Source organism: Erythrolamprus reginae, chromosome 4, assembly GCF_031021105.1.
Source record: "Erythrolamprus reginae isolate rEryReg1 chromosome 4, rEryReg1.hap1, whole genome shotgun sequence".
In the NCBI taxonomy this organism is placed as follows: domain Eukaryota; kingdom Metazoa; phylum Chordata; class Lepidosauria; order Squamata; family Dipsadidae; genus Erythrolamprus; species Erythrolamprus reginae.
Window position 1 is genome coordinate 34,327,483 of NC_091953.1, and position 22,062 is coordinate 34,349,544.

At 36.8% G+C, this 22,062-nt stretch overlaps 1 protein-coding gene across 15 annotated transcripts in view; it reads left to right on the top strand.

Moving 5' to 3' along the window:
* ZBTB20 (zinc finger and BTB domain containing 20) overlaps positions 1 to 21,759 on the top strand; it is a 635,906-nt gene extending 614,147 nt beyond the window's left edge. For all 15 annotated transcript variants that reach the window (XM_070750021.1, XM_070750012.1, XM_070750019.1 and 12 more), the window contains 3 exons: positions 1,436 to 1,620; positions 10,781 to 12,370; positions 18,515 to 21,759. In XM_070750021.1, the coding sequence (XP_070606122.1) occupies positions 1,436 to 1,620; positions 10,781 to 12,370; positions 18,515 to 18,933 (2,194 nt within the window). In that variant the 3' untranslated portion in view covers positions 18,934 to 21,759. The remainder of the gene's footprint in view (positions 1 to 1,435; positions 1,621 to 10,780; positions 12,371 to 18,514) is intronic.
* The last annotated feature ends 303 nt before the right edge of the window (positions 21,760 to 22,062 follow it).

Sequence of the window (22,062 nt, forward strand, 5' to 3'; positions counted from 1 at the left end):
GTTATTGCCCTCCAATTGAATTCAATACTTTTTTCTAAAGAGGTAAGATACCAAGAAAATTCTTTCTTTCTTTACATAACTGACCAGCTTATATAAGAAGACAAGCATTAGACTATGGCTCTAATATACAGTGGGAGAGGATGATTAGTGTCCTGGATAATTGAAAAGAGGTTAATTGATCAAGTCTATCCATTCAAGTATGAATCTTAAATATAGTTATATATGGGATAAACCAACACTGTTCATTTACCTCTGCCATGAAAACCCCCAAACACAATGAATTGAATTGGTCAAAAAATTTAATTCCACTGTAAGAATCAAGCTAGCCATTATATATACCTATACAGTATATACCTCTCTAATGTTCTAGGGTTAAACAAACAGCTTACACCAAGCAGACTGCTTTCAGTCTCAGCTCCTGCAAGCACTAACAACCAGCATTGAAAACAGATTATAAAAACTTCAAACTTGAACCTCACAGTTCAGGACCCAAATTATTGCAGGAGATAGAGATTTTGGCAAAGTTGGCTGCCTAAAGTTAAATAAGGACAATAAAAAGAAATATCATGCAGCAACAGGACAAGGAATTAGAGGAATTGGGTATAAAGTGTTGGTTATGACCTATAAAGCTCTTCATGGCACCTGGCCAGATTATCTCAGGGACCGCCTTCTGCTGCACGAATCCCAGTGACCAGTTAGGTCCCACAGAGTGGGCCTTCTCCGGGTCCCGTCAACTAAACAATGTTGGTTGGCAGGGTCCAGGGGAAGAGCCTTCTCTGTGGCGGCCCCGACCCTCTGGAACCAACTCCCGCCCAGAGATTAGAATAGCCCCCAACCTCCTTGCCTTTCGTAAGCTCCTCAAAACCCACCTCTGCCGTCAGGCATGGGGGAATTAAGATAATCTTTCCCCCTAGGCTTCTACAATTTATGCATGGTATGTTTGTATGTATGATTGGTTTTATAACAAGGGTTTTTAGCTGTTGTAGTATTGGATTTTTACATTCTGTTTTTTGTCACTGTTGTTAGCCGCCCCGAGTCCACGGAGAGGGGCGGCATACAAATCCAATAAATAAATAAATAAATATATAAAATAAATTAAATAAATAAATAAAGGTAGCAAAAAAAGTCAAAATATTAGATATTTGGATGACTGCAAAAATGATGCGAAAAATTCAAAAACATTTGGAAAACTGGACTAAACTTCAGATTTCTTTAATTGGAAGAATAGCCTCAATAAAAATGAATATATTGCTAAAAATTCTTTATTTATTTCAAACTGCTACAGTAAAATTAGGAGAGAAAAAAATTATACAGATTTAGAAAAACCTCAAACAATAAAACATGTTCTGAAAGAAAAACAATAATGCACAGTTATTCTCGTTCCTGCATACTGTAGGTAACTGCTACCTTCAAAAGTCTCTTTGTTTCCTTTTAGAAAGAAACCCAAGACAACTGAAAAACCGAAGCCTGAGGAGAATGAGATTACGCAGACGGGTGCCTTCGTTGCCAAGTCAGGCCTTCCATGCCTGAACTTTGAAGCTATCTCATCTCTGAGCCCAGATCTCATCCATTCATCCCATTCACTAAGAAACCTGCACGTATACACAGGGTCACCTGATTGTAAGTACAATAGTGTATCACAGATGACTGAGTGACACACAGTATGAGTTGCAATGTCAACTCACCCTCACAAAACATTGAAACATGTACATAATTAGTAGATGAAATAAGGTTATAAGTAGTAAATTTTTATACTTTGGAGCAAAAAGTGGCAGTAACAGAATATTGTGTAGGTGGTAATATAAGAGGAAAAAATTGGATCACTGCAAACTGCACAATTACTAACTCGGAATTGCATTTTCAAAAATTAATAGAAGCAACTGAGAAGACCCTCTTCATTTATTTAGGGTGCATATTTGTTTTGTTGCTGTCTAGTTGCTGTTTTCCAAGTCAGTCATTTTGACATGAATCTCCTAAATTTATGATGCCTATTTTAGGCTGTATGGAATTATTGTCATTAGGTAATGGACAAAAAGAGATTTGAACAAATTTAGATAGGAACTAAACAGAAGATAAATCATATTCAAACAATTAGATATGAGAAATACTGTAGATTACAATCATGAACTATGGAATTCATAAACTCTTTCACTTGTATTTAATTGCTACGTTTCCCCTGTTGTCTTGAATTCAAAACCCTAGTAAACTAAAACTAAATTTCAAAAAATCTTAAACTTTAGCCAGCTATTTGAACTACTGTAATTCATTCTGCCAGATGAATTGTGTATGAAATCTCAACTTTCCTTATGTGATACCTTCTCTTACAAACTTAATTGGTTCTGGGACGAAGTTCTTAAGGTGAAAAGTTTGTAAGATGAAACAATATTTCTCATAGGAATCAATGGAAAAGCGATTAATGTGTGCAAGCCCAAAATTCACCCCTTTTGCCAGCCGAAGCACCCGTTTTTACACTGCTGGGATTCCCCTGAGGCTCCCCTCCATGAGAAACCCCACCTTTGGACTTCTGTGTTTTTGCGATGCTGCAATTTCACTGAGGCGCCCCTCACTGGGAAACCCCACCTCCGGACTTCCGTTGCCAGCGAAGCACCTGGTTTTGCGCTGCTGGTATTCCCCTGCAACATCGCAAAAACACAGAAGTCTGGAGGTGGTGTTTCCCATGGAGGGGAGCTCAGGGGAATCCCAGCAGCGCAAAAATGGGTGCTTTGCTGGCAATGGAAGTCCGGAGGCGGTGCATCACAGTGGTGGCGGTGGGTTTGTAAGGTGAAAATAGTTTGTAAGAAGAAGCAAAAAAATCTTAAACCCCGGGTTTGTATCTTGAAAAGTTTGTATGACGAGGCATTTGTAAGACGAGGTATCACTGTATTCTGTCATCTCTGAAATAGTTTAAAAATGAATATTTTCAAAAATAAAGAGAGATTAAAGCCAACTTCCACGATCTGCAGCATAGTTTAAAAGTAATAATAAGAAAATTAGAAATGAATTGTTTAAAACTTAATTATAGATTGTCAAAATAAATTCTATGAGGACTGCTAATATATATTTGAATACTAGGTGTAGTAAATATATTAGAATAATATTTTTTTAATAATCAGAGGGATTAGTATGCTGAAATTGGTCCAACCTAGATCTCTTATATTTTTATGAATTTAATTGGAAGGTGAAGAAGTAACTAATTTCATATTTGCATTGAAGCTGTATCTAAGAAGACCAAATGGTTTTGGTCAAAGAAATAACTTTAACAAGTTTAGAGTTATCAGGAAGAAAAAAGAAAGCAATATTATTGGTCCATAGGCATATTGAACCTGAGCCACTATAAACACTGTAAACAATCTGGTAATGTACTATTTTGGCCTGCAATGTATTTGATGTAAAAAGTGTAACAATTTCACAGATTTCAAAATCTTCTAATGAAAAATATCATCTAAATCAGTCATGTCTCTGGAACCAGCAAATTAGCTCTCATAAATTATCAGGAAGTCACTGGAAAAATATTTAATTTGGAACATATTTTATTATACAGTATACGTATTTTTTTAAAAAGCTGTGAAAGTGTTGCAAAAATATTTAAAATTTGTTTTTGGAGCTTGAATGTGTGCTACTTCGGAGACTCAATTACTATATTCTTGCTCACTTAAATACTTTTCAGTAAACAATATAAATATTTAATCATTTATAATAGCAAAAACGCTATTTTCAACATATATATTTTATTTATTTATTTATTTATTTATTTATTTTGTCAGGCATGTATTAGATAACAGATATAAGTATAAACATAATTAAGAATGCATGAAATGGATACAAATAAAAGGAAACATTAGGACAGGGACAATGCCCCTTAAAGATCTCTTAGGAATGGCGTAAGCTCGACAGTAGACAGTTTAAGGGTGAAGTTTTGGGGGTTTGGGAAGAAACCACAGAGTCAAGTAATGCATTCCAGGCATTACAAGAGAAGTTTACTGAAGTCGTATTTTCTGCAGTCAAGTTTGGTGTGGTTTACCATAAGTTTGAAATTATGTGCTCGTATAATGTTGTGGTTGAAACTGAAGTAATAATTGACAGGTAAAACATTATAGCAGATAATTTTATGTACTAAATTTAGGTTGGACCAAAGATGGCAAAGTTCTAAGATGTTTAATAATAAATACATTTTAAAAATTGGTAGCATAAATTATTCTGTTGCGAGTGGAGGAGTGGGGGACTTGTTCAATTGTATTCATGTCCGATATGCGGTGTGTGTTCCAGACAGATGAGCTGTGTTCAAGAATTGGTCTAGCAAAAGTTTTGTATGCCCTAGTTTGTAGTTCAATATTACCAGATAAGAAGCTACACAAAATTAGGTTACAAATTTTAATGCTTTTTTTGACAATGCTGTTACAGTGAACTCTGGCACTTATATCATTTGAGATGAGTACTCCAAGGTCCTGAACAGAATGAGGGTCATCTACGAGATTGTGTCCGCTCAGATTGAATTTTTTGTTCTGATCTTTTTTGGTCAATGTGTAAGACAGAATATTTGTTGGCTGAGATTTGGATTTGCCAATTGTTTGACCATTCTGATAGGTAATCAAGGTCTTTTTGAAAGGTAGCAGCATTGTCGGTGACGTTGAATAGTTTTACATCATCAGTGAATAGAACACAGTTGTTTATAATATAATCACAAAGGTACTTTATGTAAAGTATGAAGAAAGTGGTCCTAAAACGCTTCTTTGAGGGACCCGGCTGTTAACAGGTACAGGGCATTCCTTATTTTGACTAGTTGTTGCCTGTTTGATAAGAACACAATTATCCACTTTTGCAATGATCCAGAAGATTTTAGTTTTAGAGCTAATTTGTCGTATACTATTGAATCAAGGGCTTTACAGAAATCTATGTAAATTGGCATCTATTGCTTTACCCTAGTTGATCTGTGAAGTCCATACATTTTTGCAGTCTAAGAGTTGCAGATTGCAGGACAATTTTTTTCTCAAGCCATATTTTTCTATATTTTAAATAATATAGAAAAAGAAGAGAGTATAAAAACACCCTACTAGTATACTATTTGTAATGCATTACCCATACTTCACTTTCACAAACCTAAAACTGTATCCCAAACTTTAATACAGCACTAAATGGCTTAGATTAAGCTTTCTCCTAACCAACTTTCTGCTAACCAACAAGACAAAAATTTGAAGTTTTCTTTAATTTCATAACATGTGTGTTCTTATTTCTACACAATATTCTCTAAAAGATTTCAACAAGCTATTTGCTTATTCTCATTTTTTTCTCCAATTAATGGTAAATAATCCTTATCAACATCTCATTAGCTCACTTTCTTTTTGTCCTAACCCATATGTATCCATATATATATCTTAAAACTATATAATTAGCACAATCTATACTTCCATTTACATATAAAACATTTACTTATCTTCTACTTGTTGAAATCCATTTTCATCTTCAGTTTCATATCCATGTAAATCTCTCCAGGTTTGCTGAACCCTTGCAGACTCCAATTGGTAATTCAAAATAGGAATTTTCTGAAATCATAGGGAAAATATAAGCATACATTTTTTAAAAATGAAAAAATGAAAAAATATGATGCTATCATATGGCAATTACAACCTTGAGTGGTACTAATTAAAGTACCTTTGAAAATAACACTTTGTCATTTATATATGTTCAAGAATTTCATTCTGTATAGTTATTTCAGGATAATATTTTGGAATAGGAGGGATTCTGGATTAAAGTTGACGGAAAATTTGAATTAGTTCATGTACATAAGATTATGATTTCTTGTACATTCCAACTGAAAAATAATTATTCAGTAATCAACAGTTTAAAAATTCCAAAATATAAAATACATGATTAAATCAGTTAATAATAACCTCTTTTTTTTTTTACTTTGCATAATTCCCGTTGCGTAGCAGCTAAGAAATGATAAAATCTCATTGCTCCTATCTTTTTATTAGGTTCTAAAATGGTTTACCCTCTAACATTTGCATACATTTGGCTTCCATGCATTCATATATCTGTACTTAAATAGGCTGCTGTGGCTGTAATCATGTAGGAAGGTTGCTGTAGAACTGCAAACTGACAATTGTCTTTATGGGAAAAACATAGATTTCCTTCTGACAGAAATATCTTTTTACCATTTACAAAAGGCTGTGTGTGTGTGTGTGTGTGTGTGTGTGTGTGTGTGTGTATCTATCTTCAAAGACTGTGTTTCTATACATATTTATTATGCAGTAGTTTCTAGTAAACTAGAGGCACTGACATTTATTTATTTGATTTATACACTGCTGTAATTATAAGACTCTTAGAAAAACATGTTTAAAATCCCATAAAATATCCATGGCACAACAATAAAGCATCCACAGTAAAATCAATTTTGAAGTCAGACAAATCAAACATTCAATTATAAATTGAAGCAATATATAAAAGCGTTGTATGATGCATCTTCTCATATTTAAAGTTAAAAGAATTCCACTCAGACGATAATCAATTATCACATCCAACTTTCTGAAAGAGAGCTAACTTAGTACAGGAGGCATGACAGAGATATATTTTCCTCTGTTATCATCCCTGTAATTTCATGGACGTGGGGGAATGACAAATAAATTTTTTTCTTGAGATTTTCATATTAGACAGTTTGATTACAGGAAGCAATTCTGAAAAATCCCCAGGCCAAGAAATATAGGGTCTTATAAGTTAAATCAGCATTTTGAAAACACTTCTGGCAGTTTTGAAGATTCACAGTAGTAATATAATGTGCAGTTGGTACCTATTTGTGCTAACCAATCCTGCATTTTGAATCAACTTGATCTTTAAATGCAATCCCCCACTGCAGTAATTCAAAGAGCTGGCGATGACAAGCTCTTATGATGAGCTCTTGCTCAATGTAGGCCTACAACTGGCATACCAGATGAAACTGGATAAAGGTTTCCTGCCCATAAATTTCCTTTGCCAATCAGCAATAGTCATGAGTCCAGGTGAACTATCAAAGTACAGATCTGCTCCTGAAAGAAAACTACTACTTCTTTTGGAAATAGCAACAGAACCAGCAAAAAACCTTGAGGAGCAAGCAGCAATTCCATCTTGTGTGGTTTCAGCTTCTTCCATCCAGACTGCATTAATTTTATAATGTAGAATTGGTTATCCTTAGCATATTGATTGTTCTGTCGGGCTCTCTGGTAGAATCCTCCCAAAAATTCACAGGTACAAATTTCAGACACACACACGTTTGAAAATTCAAAACAATGTTCTTTATAATGAAAATTCACTTAACCTAAGCCCTCTTTTGGTATAGCAAAGAGCACTCGTCTCCAACCAAACTGGTAATTTGTACAAGTCCCTTATCAGTTCTGTGATACTTAGCTTGCAGTGTGAGGCAATTCACAGTCCTTCTTCTTTCACAAAGTGAAACACACTTTGCTCTGGTTTAGTTTCAAAGCAGGGAAAAATCAGCACACAAAAAGTCAAAGTCAGTAAAGCAGTCACAAAACACAATGATCAGATAATCCTCCACAATGGCCAAATCCACAGGCTGCTATTTCCTATGCAGCCTCACTAATTACCACAGCCCCACCCAACCACAGGTGGCCTCATTTTCTTTGATAATAATCTCTCAGTTGTTGTTGCCTATGCATCACTCTCCGCATGCGTGGCTGTATCATTAACTCTTGTTCTGAATCCAAGGAGGAGCTAGATAATTGATCTCCTTCTGAGCTGTCTGCCACACTCTCCTCCTCCCTGTCACTCATGTCTTCTTGGTCAGAGGTGCCTTCATCAGCAGATTCCACCGGGGGCAAAACAGGCCTGCAGCATGTGGATGTCTCCCCCACATCCACAGTCCTTGGGGCAGGAGCTGGGCCAGAGCTAACCACAACATTGATAATAGTATATTTCAAATCTATTGTTGTCCTCTCATAACAAATTAATATAAATGCTAAAAGATAGGAGGGAAAGATTTGAAGTCTGAGACACCACCAAGCAAATCCCCTCCCTCAGTGGAACCACTCACTGAGGAAGGAACAGAGAAGCAATCAGGGTATCATGGCTGCATGAATTGAAGATGCCAAGAAGTCTTATGGGGTCAGAAGATGCAGTTCCCATAAGTCTCCTTCAAGGGAGGGAACACGCCATCTCAAAGTCAGACACACAAACACAGTGCAGCCGGAGAGTAGAGTAAGAAAGGGGACTATAGGCACTTCACTTTTCTTACTGCAAAATTCTTACTTGAATTTTAATACATACCTATAAGTCCACAATTTCCCAATCTGTAAAACAGCTGGATAATTCTACTGGCAGTCTTAGTCCCAAACATATGCAAAGCATCAGGTTAAAAAAATTCTTTTGAAATAGAAGTAATCTTTCTTTATAGTTTCTTTCTAACACAGAATGTCAGTGTTTTGAAGGGGAACTAGTGAGCTTTTTATCTAGGCTCCAGTTTATCAAAATCCAGCATTCTGTCTTTACAAGTTTCTGAAACCACAACCTTAATTGTGCTTGGGAATTATAATTACTAGATTCTGTGCAGCTCTGAGTTACATTCCATGCTCACTCATTCAAACTGTACAATTAACTCTTCCATCATTCAGAATTCAGTACCTCCTAGTTCTTTAGCATAAAGAACCTGGCATATTGTGATATTTGTCTTCAATGTGGTATAGTACATGCATATTCCAGACTATTACCGGTAATAAGTTGTAAAGAATAACAAAAAACATTTTATATACTATTTAACCCTGGATGAAATCGCTTGTCTTGCTACAGTTCAAAAAGAATAGCACATGTGAACAATCACTCTTAAGTTCAATTTTTCCCTCGGGCTCCTTGCCCATTCATTGCCTGCTTGGGTAAGAATAGCCTCTGCATTTTTACACTCTTTCATTTGTGTGCCATTTCTAAATCAACCTGCTTTCCCAACCCTTCTAACAGTAGCTTCACATGTGAGGTCCTTTACGATTGCTAAATGCACTGGGCAGAAGAGAGCTGTTTAACAAAGGCTGCTTCAGTTCCACAGAAGCATTTCTCACTGTATTAACTAAAATGTGAATAGCAGGTCTGGGAACAGAATGAGTCAGAAATCTTTACATATACATGCATACTATTCTGTGATGACAATTAGAACAATAAGAATCTGTATATTGTAATTATAACGTTTAAGACTATCGGTTCATTTTCTTGCTATCAGTCCTGGCCTGATGGACAGTTAATAATTTTGAACATTTTGATTAGAAATAATGCTCCTTTCAACAATGTAAAAATACAGAACACTTTGATGTTTTTTGTGTCTCAATGAGCTGGACTTTTTAAAAAAAATTAATTTCAGATAATAATTTTTTTCTTCACAAGTGCTTAATCTTTTGATAATTTTTTTACTGTATCTTTATGTACCTTTCTCACATATAATAATAATAATAATAATAATAATAATAATAATAATAATAATAATGTATTGGATTTGTATGCCGCCCCTCTCCGTAGACTCGGGGCAGCTAACAATAAACTTTCAAAGAGATAAACTTTCAAAGAGATGTCATGAAAGTACATTAGCATAAACAAAGATCCTTAGTAAGTTATATACCGTATGTGGCAACTTCAAAAACCTTTGGCTGCCTCAACATGATGTCCATACAGACCACTTTGCTTCATTGGTGGTCCTTATGTAAGTGACATTTGCATGCACATATATGGTCTAGCAACTTGAGAAAGTTTTTGAAACAGCCTTGTGCTTTAACACTTAAAGACAGATGTTTCATTCATGCCAATACTTTTTGCAAAGTCTCTCTTATGCATTGTACAATCCATGTATTATAACAGTAATACATTTCCTAAAGCATAATGTGGCCTTGAATCCTAATTAAAGCTAATGAAAAATGTGTAACGGGGTTTAATTGATATTCAGTATGAACCTATAATCAATTTATTAAACAAGCTGGATTAAAGTATTGTCAAGCCATAATGCTATTTATTTAAAGATGCTGAAACCATGTCTTTATTACTAATTACATTGATATGGTATCAAAATGGGAAAGGAACAAAACATTATTTAAATCAGCATTAAAATCTGTTTTAATACTGGTAATAAGTATTTTAGTTATTTAGACAATATATAATTACACGTTTTTCATTCTGTATTCTTGCATTTGAGAGGAGAGAAAGGATAACAAAAATTCTTGGATACATTTTTTTGAACAAATTTGGGATGAAATGGTTCTTGACACACTTTGAGAGTTAAAGGACTCCAAGCTTAATAAGCATGTGTTTTTCAGACACAAAATCCTGATTTAAAATGTCAGCAAATATACATTTATTGAGAAGGGAGGGAAATACTGTTTACATATGTATATATTATCTCCGTGACCGCCTTCTGCTGCACGAATCCCAGCGACCGATTATGTCCCACAGAGTGGGCCTTCTCCGGGTCCCGTCAACTAAACAATGTCGGTTGGCGGGTCCCAGGGGAGGAGCCTTCTCTGTGGCGGCCCCGACTCTCTGGAATCAGCTCCCCCCAGAGATTAGAACTGCCCCTACCCTCCTTGCCTTTCGTAAACTCCTCAAAACCCACTTATGTATGGTATGTTTGTATGTATGTCTGCTTAATAATGGGGTTTTTAAAATATTTTAAATTGTAAATTATTAGATTTGTCATGAACTGCTTTATTGTGTTGTGAGCCGCCCCGAGTCTATGGAGAGGGGCAGCATACAAATCAAATAAATAAATAAATAAATATTTCAAACACCAATCTAATCTTTATGCCTTTGTCTCTGGCAGGTAACAACAGTTGCAAGGGGATGACAGAGCGCATTCATAGCATCAACCTCCACAACTTCAGCAATTCTGTGCTCGAGACCCTCAACGAGCAACGCAACCGTGGCCACTTCTGTGATGTGACAGTCCGCATTCACGGGAGCATGCTGCGTGCCCACCGTTGTGTGTTGGCGGCTGGCAGCCCCTTCTTCCAAGATAAGCTGTTACTGGGCTACAGTGACATTGAAATTCCTTCTGTGGTGTCAGTCCAGTCAGTACAAAAGCTCATTGACTTCATGTACAGTGGAGTGTTGCGGGTCTCACAATCAGAGGCCCTGCAAATCCTCACAGCAGCCAGCATCCTGCAGATTAAAACTGTGATTGATGAATGCACACGGATTGTCTCACAGAATGTGGGCGACATCTACCCTTTAATTCAGGATTCTGCACAAGAGACACCCCGAGGAACTCCCGAATCAGCCACTTCAGGACAGAGCAGTGATACAGAGTCCGGTTATCTGCAAAGTCACTCACAGCACAGTGTGGACCGGATCTATTCAGCTTTGTATGCATGTTCTATGCAGAACGGCAGTGGCGAGCGTTCATTCTACAGCGGAGCAGTGGTCAGCCACCATGAAACAGCACTGGGCCTTTCTAGAGATCATCATATGGAAGATCCAAGCTGGATTACAAGGATCCATGAGCGCTCACAGCAGGTGGAGCGGTATCTTTCCACCACTCCAGAAACCACACACTGCAGAAAGCAACCACGTCCAGTCCGGATCCAAACTTTAGTGGGCAATATTCACATCAAGCAAGAGATGGAGGATGATTATGACTACTATGGACAGCAGAGAGTACAAATCTTAGAGCGTAACGAGTCTGAAGAATGCACTGAGGATACTGATCAAGCAGAAGGTGCTGAAAGTGAGCCCAAGGGAGAAAGTTTTGATTCTGGAGTCAGTTCCTCCATTGGCACTGAACCTGACTCTGTGGAGCAGCAATTTATGACTGGCCTAGGTCGAGAAGGTCAACAAGAGCCTACACAACCCGAACAAAATGATGTTTCTGCTGAAAGCATTCAGCAGCAGCACACAGATACTAACTCTTCTTCACCAGAAAGAGGAAACGACATTGAAAGGGACAGCGCACTAATAACTGTTTGCAACAGTACTGAAAAGGGGACTTTACAGCCTATCACTACAACTGTTTCCCAATCATTGCCAAGTACACAGCTCTATTTACGCCAGACAGAAACCCTCACCAGCAACCTGAGGATGCCATTGACCCTGACCAGCAACACACAGGTCATCGGCACAGCTGGCAACACCTATTTGCCTGCACTCTTTACCACACAGTCTGCTGGCAGTGGTCCTAAACCTTTCCTTTTCAGCCTTCCCCAGCCCCTAGGCCAACAGGCACAATTTGTGACAGTGTCCCAGCCTGGGATTTCAACTTTTACTGCCCAACTGCCAGCCCCACAACCCCTGGCTCCTTCTGCAGGCCACAGCACAGCAGGTGGGCAGGGTGAAAAAAAGCCTTATGAGTGTACCCTCTGCAACAAGACTTTCACAGCCAAACAGAATTATGTCAAGCACATGTTTGTACATACAGGTAAGTATATGGCCACTTGATATATGAGCAAAGCTAGGAACCCAGAGAGAAAAGGCATTTAACGTGATATTGTTGATCCGGAGAGGTATTCTTCTACTGCTATTTTTAGATGTTCATATGATGTAAAAAGCAATGTTTTAAAAAGTAGGCTCTCTGTTTAAGTGATCTTGTCCACTCGAGGAATATAGTGTTCTTTTGAAAATATTGAGGGTTTTTTCATAATGTTTGCTATAATTTGATAGTTTTAAATGGTTTGCTCTTATTCCATCCTGTGATAGCTGATCTTCTTTGCTTTGAAATACTTTTGGGATTTCTACATATCCTCCCTTTTGTTATCTGAATAGGATTCTCTCTTTTTAGGGGGGGGGGCTATTTTTAGAAATGTTGCAAACCAGAGTTTAATCAAATATTTTAATAGGATCATGGATGTGATTATGTGTACTGTAGAGAAGTGCATTGTTCGGATTTTGAAAGTGATTCCCAAAGTTTCTCAGAATTATATTAACTTTCCACACCTGGGGTCTCTAACTCTCGAGTTTGCGGAGAGGGGCGGCATATAAATCCAATAAATCTAATCTAATCTAATCTGTGGGCCTTGAGCCACAGAAGTGGCGGGCGAGCACGCGTGCCCTCTGCTCACACAAATGGACCTGCATGTGCACACTAAGTGAGTGTGGAATGTTCCACACAAGTGAGCCCGTCACTTTTGTGGAACATTTCCCCCCACTACTCTGATCCATAAAACTGGAAAGGTTGTGAAGTCTGTTCCACACCATAGTTTCGTGTCACATAGCAGTTATTTTTATTAACTCTTGAGCTGATATTCTCTCATCTGTTCTCATCCATCTAATTTTTCATTCCACTTTGAACTTGTGATTTTGTTATTTCACCAACTGTCTAGTTTTTTTAATGTGTCCTCATTTTGAATGCAGTTCTCAAAAATGAGGCCAAGCTGTTACAAAGAGGCTGTAAGTTAGAGTAATTAGTGGGGAAAATTAGCACCTTCAGTATTTTCTCTGATACATCGTGGCATCACAAACCATCTCCGTACAGTCCTGAAAGGCCAAAAAATTTAAAACATAGAATTTCTTCACACAAAAGTTTCCTATGCAGTACTATGCTTTGTCACTTTCTCATTATTCTCAATTGGACAGATTTATAGACGATGCCAATTATTTAAGTATATATAATGTTTTGACTTTAATATTTCAAATTAAAACAATCCAAGTTTGTGAAAGCAAACTGTTATGGAGTTAGTATCCTCTATTTTGAATACTTTTTCTTATTATCCCTATCATTTTTTTTACAATGGATGCCCTGTATCGAAACCCTCATTGAACTGTTTACCATTATCCCAAGATTTATTTTCTCATCAGTCACTGCTGTCTTAGGTCCCATTAGTTTGTATGAATATTTAGGATTTTTGGTGCCAATGTGCATAATTTTTACTGGCTGATTTTGAATATTTGTCATTTTGATGCCCAATTCCCTATTAAAGCTCTTTGTAGTGCATTATAGTTTTTACTACTCTGAACAATATAGTGCCATGAGCAAATTTGGCTATTGGTGATGTCTGATTCCAGATCATTTGTAAGTATGATAAAAAGCACTAGCCCTAGAAAAGAACTTTGTGGCACTTTACTAGTTATATCCTTCCACTGTAAGAAATAGGGCTGTCCACTCAGCCCTATTCTTTGTTTCCTATTCTTTAACTAGTTGCTTATCCACAAGAAGACTTGCCATTTCATTTCATGGCTTTGACACTTATGATTAAGTTTTTGATCTGGGACTTTATCAAAGACTTTTTGAAAATATAAGTAAATTAGGTCTACTGACTTAGCCTTACCCACATGTTTATTCCCACTGTGAATAAACTCTTAATAGATTAGTTAGACAGCACCTTCACGTAGTGAAATCATATTGGGTATCTATGAGCAAGGATGTGCCCCCAAATACTTGATATTTTATCTTACCTGCAATGCATGTTAAAATGGCAGATCCATAATTTACTGGATTTCCTTGTGATACTTCTTAAAGTCTTCGACTTAGAGCCATATATTTAGTGATCGTTTGAAGTTACAACTGAAAAAAGAGACAACTAGTTTTCACAACCATTGCAGCATTCCCATCGTCATGTATTGAAAATTTGGGCACTTGACAACTAGCATGTAATTATTTATTAATTATTTATTAACTGGAATTATATGCTGCCCCTCTCCGAGGACAGTTACATTGTCCCTGGGTCCTGAGATCACCATTTGTAACCTTCCCACCGCTTCTGACAAAATCAGTGGGGAAGCCAGAGTCAACAATCATATTTACTTATTTATTTATTTATTCATTCATTCATTCATTTATTTATTTTCTACTCCGCCCAACTCCCTAGGGACTCAAGGCAAAAATAAACAACAAAAATAAACATGGATCAATATAAACACATTTCAATTTTAAATAATTGCATCCATCTATACATCTATGGACCGACGTCGCTAGTAACCACCACCACCCCAAGGTCAATGGCCCCAGGCCTGTTGGAAAAACCTGGTGTTTACGGCTTTCCCGAAGGCCAATAAGGTGGGGGGCAGTGCAGATTCCAGGAGGTAGCTGATTCCAGAGAGGCAGGGCAACCACAGAGAAGGCTCTCTCATCCGGACCCACCAGCCGACTGATTCACTTAAGTGCACTGATTGATTCCTTTAGCAGCTATGGCCAAAAAAAAGTTTTAAAATGAGGCACAATTAATTTGATGACTGTTTTGCTTAGCAATGGAGATTCTGGGCACCATTGGGGTCATAAGTCAAGGACTACCTCTATTCAGGTCAACAAACTACAGAGGCTGAATGTAATGACAGATTGCATAATTTTACTTAGAAAATCCAGTTTTATGTAAAATTTATCAATAAAAGTTCAATGATTCTTCCCTTGACACTATATCACTCTGTTTATCTATGTCCCTTCCTTATACGAACTCCAGCTCAGAAATCTGTCTCAATTTTTGTCATGTGAAGATGAAAAGAAAGAATCTGTTCAGCTTCTCTGTAATTTCTTTTCTCCTTCTAGCATAAATTATAATATCCCTTTGCCTCTAAAAAATAAATAAATAAAATTATAATATCCTTTTGCCTCTAAAAAATAAATAAATAAAAATTTCAAAAACTATTAATCAGCTGGAAACACATTAAGTTAATTTAGATTATTTTGTCTTCTGTCCAATTATTTCCTGTTCTCAGAAGCTGCCTAGACAAATTCTTGTAGTTTTCTTGACAAAGTTTGTTACAAGTAGTTTTCCAGTCTCCTTCCTAGAACTGAGAGAAAGTGAGTGACCCAAGATCACTCAGCTGAATTTGTGCCTAAGTCAGAACTGGAATTCACAGTGTCCTGGCTCCTAGCCTGATACCTTAAACAAACTGGTTCTTATATGTTAGACATATATTCCTTAATTTTCTTTTTCCTTCTTAATATTTTTCCGCAATTGCAGATTCCACTTTTATCAGGTCATTGGTCCATTGGTTATGACAGGAATTGACTAATTGGCTTCCAACCATTATTCTCATTTTGAAATAGTAGCAATTCAATGAATGCCAAGTGTTTATTGTGTGACACAAGCTGACAGCTGCTTAACTCTGATACTTCATTGTGAAAGCTTACCAAGATATAAGGTTAACTTTGTGTCAAGGCAGGAAAATATGTAAAAATCTACATCATTGCCTTTTTTTCCTGTCAGTCTGATCTGTGTCATTCACACTGATGAAAGTGACATTTATTCTTGAAAAAAAAGGAATATTAAGCTCTTCAACAACTACTGCCAGTATCCTGAGTTGCTATATTCTTCATCGTGGACTATTTGTACCCCACATAAAAAGCTCTGTGCTAAAGCTTTATTGAGATATAGCAGAGATGATTTTGGCATGAAAACTCTTTTTACTGCATGCATTCAAAAGCAATTATTTGCCTTCCCTTTGCTCTGTTTCCAATAACTCAAGTAATTGTATCATAGGAACTTTCTCTGTACAGCGGTACCTCCTGTTACGAACCCCTCGCCATACGAACAATCCGAGGTACAAACCCAGAGTTCGGAAATTTTTTTGCCTCTTCTTCCGAACTTTTTCCGTCTTACGAACCCGCCGCCGAGACGCCCCGCCGCCCAGCTGTCGCTTTTTGAAACAGCCGTAGGGCTTCTCGGTGTCCTCCCAAACCCAAACGCCAAACCTGAACTTTTGCCAAACTTCCAGGTTCGGCGTTCAGGAGGCCGCCGAGAAGCCCCCTGGCTGTTTCAAAAGACGACAGCCGGGCAGCGGGGCTTCTCTGCGGCCTCCTGAACGCCGAGCCCGGAAGTTCGGCAAGGTTCGGGTTTGGCGTTCGGGTTCGGGACGACGCTGAGAAGCCCCCCGGCTGTTTCGAAAGGTGACAGCCGGGCGGCGGGGCTTCTCGGCAGCCACCCGAACCCGAACTTTTGCCGAACTTCCGGCTGTTTCAAAAGGTGACAGCCGGGTGGTGGCGTTTTTTTTGCGTTTTTTTTCTTTCACGCATTAATTCATTTTACATTGTTTTCTATGGGAAACAATGTTTCGTCTTACGAACTTTTCGCCTTACGAACCTCCCCCGGGAACCAATAAGTTTCTTAAGACGAGGTATTACTGTATTTTCTTGCTATGTTGCTGCAGACTAATCTCTCATGTTTGCTTGCCATTGTAATCAAGATGCACATATTTAGTCTGCAAGGGATAGAGTCAACTATAGGCATTTGTACTGTTGAGAGCTTCTTGAGTGTGCTGTGAGGGAGCTGTATCTTTAGCCCTAATCACTAATGTTTTAGCCCTTAGTTGATCTCTGTTCCAGGCCTCCACAGACTATACAACTACCAGATTCCATTACCATGCAGCATGTTCTTTCAATAGGATTAAAGTAACCTCATCTAAAGCTCCTACAGAATGTATATTCTCCAACAGTAGAAAATTATTCATTTTATGTCTTGAGCAAAAGAATCTAGGAAGGAATCATGTTGGATGGAGTCATTATCCTGAATTTATGAAGAAAGAAGAAATAGAGATGAGGAACGGGGTTGGTAATAATAGAAATGATTGAGGATTTTAATTCAGTTCAAGCGTAGAAGTCTGAAAATTGCATATCATGGCTACAGTACTAATATAAAATTTGTCAGTTAGGTATAGGTTCAGCATTGGAAGAAGACTTCTTCCAAAATGAAGATCAGCAACAACAACAACAACAAATAAAGCCTTGAAGAAAATTATTCTTCCAAATCTGAACAATAGACATTGAAAAAACTTATTTTGCATCCCTGGTCTATCTCGGGATACAAAAGGGGATAATTCTTATGGATAGAAAATGTTTTCCTCTCAGTTTAGCATATTTCTTCTTCAATGAATAGCCCAATTCACATTGATGTACATCAATCAGGTCATGTTTGGCACTTATTGATATGTTCTTATTTACTTACTTAACGTGTCACCTAACTGCAGTCAACTCTGCACAGCTCCATGTCACGTAGGATCAGTCACAAAGGAGGAGACAATGTTGTACAAATGAATATCACCTGACATTCTTCTATTTGGTCCATGCTCTTAAACTTTGTTAAACTTTACCTACTTGGTGTCCAGACAAGAGTTGATGCCCAGTTTCACAGAGCAGAGGTGCTGTCAGTTTTCAATTAGAGCATTTGCCCACAACTATGAGGTAGGCTTGCTATTCATCATAAGCACAGAGACCCCAAGTATAGATTGCTTCTCTGTGGTCCTCTCTGCATTCACAAAACTTATTTCCTTCCCTTCTTTATCTATCTTAATGAGTATTATTGATTCTGGGTTCTTGTATAGTTTTTAATGCTTTCTAAAGTAATTATTACATAATAACTTTAGATATTGTCTGCTTTATATTTCTGTTATTGGATTGTTCTATGGCTATGCCATCCAGATCTACTTTCCGCACAGAGATGAATTTGATTAATAAATAAATAATCATATACTGTATAACTAGAAAATATGTTATAGGAGAACTTGATTAATAAATAAATAACTATATATTGTATAACCAGAACATATGTTATAGGAGAATTCATTGGCATTTTTTCCTAATTGAATGTTATTTTTCTTCCTCCTTGTGTTTCCATTTGTGATCCTTGTGCAGGTGAGAAGCCGCACCAATGCAGCATTTGTTGGCGATCCTTCTCCCTAAAAGATTACCTAATCAAACACATGGTGACTCACACTGGTGTCAGAGCCTACCAATGCAGTATCTGTAATAAGCGTTTTACGCAGAAGAGTTCCCTAAATGTGCATATGCGTCTTCACCGTGGGGAGAAATCGTATGAATGCTACATTTGCAAGAAAAAGTTTTCACACAAGACCCTGCTTGAAAGACACGTGGCTCTACATAGTGCCACTAACGGAACATCTAACACAACAAGCACTGGGGCAAGGGCACTTCCAGCTGGAGTGATGGCCTGCACAGAGGGAACGACCTATGTTTGCTCTGTCTGCCCAGCTAAGTTTGACCAAATTGAGCACTTCAACGACCACATGAGGCTGCATGTTTCAGATGGGTAAATAATATCTATTCTGTTATGAACAACAACAAAGCCCAAACAGAGAAACAACGAAAAGCTATGGCACTAGATTTTTTTTTTCATTTTTAGTTTGTTTATTTTCATTTTTGTACTACATGATGAACTGTTTTTTGCCTGCTGGTACATTACATTTCTGGAAGCTGGATGAATAGTAATTATCTCAGCCTTCCTTTGATGGTGGCCTTAAGGCCAGATAGTGTTTCAGGAGATCTACTGGTTGGATCTCTAGCTACTGGCCTCTAAATACAACCCTTCTTTACTACAAAAAAAAAAAAACTTAAAAAAATTGTCACTTGTGAAGAGCACTACAAAAACAACAACAATGAGAAATATGTTAAGAAATCTACAAGGCCTACTGTCGTAAGTACACCGCTTGCAGTGTTTTAATGGACAGATGTCACAATTCTGACCGCTTTGGACTTCATAAAATCCAGTTAAAACTGTGGAATAGAAACATAAAAATCGATCAGCAACACACACACAATGGGCCCTATTGGTTTCCACCAACTAGTCTTGCTATCATAAAAGGGCTGTGGAAAATGGCAAGGGAGTTTGGGTTGGATGGTGTGGAGTCCCTGCAGGATGGGGAAGGAGAATAATAGATTCCTCTTGTGGATTCGGTTCCATTCCACCCGTTCAGATGTATAACCCCAACTTCTTTCTCCCCCACTAACACCAATAATATCTTTCATCGGACTTAGGAACAATAAGTAAGAATGAGGTGAACAAAGGTAGCTTTTCTGCAATTACATGTTGTCTTTGCTGAGCATAGGGCAAACTTGGCCAATCCGGCACCCTCCAGGTCTTAGCACTGCGACTCCCATATTTCTAGATGGGAGCTGCAAATAGAACAACTCTGGAAGTGCAAGAGCGAGGAGGGATGACGCAGAGCCTCAACCAAATAGTAGGGCTTTGCAAATGAAGAGTAGCAAAAAGGAAAAAAAAATGATGTTTTTTCACCTACTAGTCTAGGTATAAGGAAAGGATTTCTTCTTAAAAAAAATTAGGGACAAAACAAAAAAGGCTGGGTCAAGCCTATCCATGATGAGACAGGCAAAGTAATAGACAAGTGGGGGGAAAATAAAAAGTTCTCAAGATATTTTTTTTATTCAGTTTTTTTTTTTTAGAGAGACAGAAGTGTTTACCAGGTAGAATGCTGATATATTCAGTATTTCTGTACAAAAACAGAAGGAAGGAAAATTGTAACTTTTTAAACATAATTTTCTTCTCTTTTTTTTTTGCATGCACTGCCACTAATACCTGCTCAGTTATATAACTGAATGTGTGTATACACACACATTCATACCTTATTGTTAATACAGACTGTTAAGGTTAGATGTCCTACTTTCATATAGCAAGAGGATAAAGATGAGATGGTCCTGATATTTCTTTCTGATAAGAAAAATATGTGTCTCCATATTTTCTGTTGTTTCCTTTATGCTTTTATTACTTTGAGAATAGCACCTTAAAATTAAGTGATAATATATGTGATATCTTCCACCTAATTCTGTCCATATTGTAGTGTCACATGAATAGCTGTTCTGAAGTCAGATTATTTTCTAAGACTTTTGTGTTCCATCTAAAGTTTAAATGAATTTTAGAAGGTAGTGTTTTAACACTATTTATATCATTGGAATGATAAAATATCATTTTGTCTATAATTTCTGGAAGTACCTAGAAAAGGGGCATTTATTTAAAGAATTGCTTGCAGATATTGGTTGTAAGATCTTTATCCTGCCTGAAATATAGATCAAATCTCCTATATAAATGCTAGACATTCTTTTTATTTATAAAAGTACAGATAATCTTCCTTCTTTTCATCTGCAAAAAGATTAAAGATAAGGGCCATGCTTTGCAATTTCTACTTCACAAAATAGGGCAAGACATTCAGAATTGCATGTTTTTATTGATCACTTCTTCTGTACTTTGCGGATTTTTGAGAATTACTTTAAACAGTACTTTTTGTTACATTGGATTAATGTCCAATTATTATAATAAGAAGTTTCTTTCCTGTGAATCATGGTACATAATTCCTATTTCAAAAGAAAATTATCTGAAAATAATATGCAAATGGATAGTCAAGAAGAAAACATTTAGGAAAATTTTAAATATATCTTTATTTCAACTAAATCTTATGAGATTGCATTTCTGTGTATAAATCAATGGAAAACTTTATATAAAGTGTTGTATAACTTTATGTAAAGTGTTCAGGGACAGAATGCTAGATTTAATCATGTTTTGTGAGACACTCCTCCTTGCCTCAACATCACTTATTAGACATTTTCATTTTGCCAGTGTAGGTCACAGCTTCTGTTATATAGCACAACCCTATTAATGTCTATTCTGAGATAAGTCCCACTGAATTCTGGAATGTATTTTCAGCAAGGCATCAATAGAATTGGGATCTTAAATATTTGTAATTTAGCTAGACTGAATAATTGCTCAGTCATTTATAAATGACTTCGGCAATATGGACCATTTTTAGACTAACAATTGCTACAATCTGCATAAAACTATCTTTCTTTAAATGTTAAAAATATGAGCACAAATTAAAGAAGGGAGAAAATTCTCATACCTTATTTTGATATCATCCTAATCATGAGTCCAGAATGATAATTTCTTGAGCATAAATAAGTTAACGAGAAGAAAGTTCTAGATTTGAGTGTAAATTAGTTTCACTTAACTGTACTGATTAATTAAAAGGGTGGCATATGGAATTGTCATTTTAAGTTAATAACCCCGATTAGCATAAGCAGTTTCATCCAAACAGGAGTCTGAATAAATAGAAATAATTATTCATCAGAAATAATATACAAAATGTAGGAAAAGTCAGAACCTGGATATATAACACGAAAGAAAGTCATTTTTATAACTACTGGAAATCAGTCAAGAATTTAAGTTTGATTTGTTTAAGCAATAATATGCTTTTATATGATACATTTTCCAGATGAATTTTAGGAATAAATTGATTACCAATAATAGAAACAGTAGTTTGAATAAATTGTCAAAAATTGGACAGTTCTGTTTTTTGAGATAAGCAGTACATTGATAAAATCAGTGTAGAAGATATTAGTACAAAATCAAAGTTAAAAACAAAATTTTGAAATTA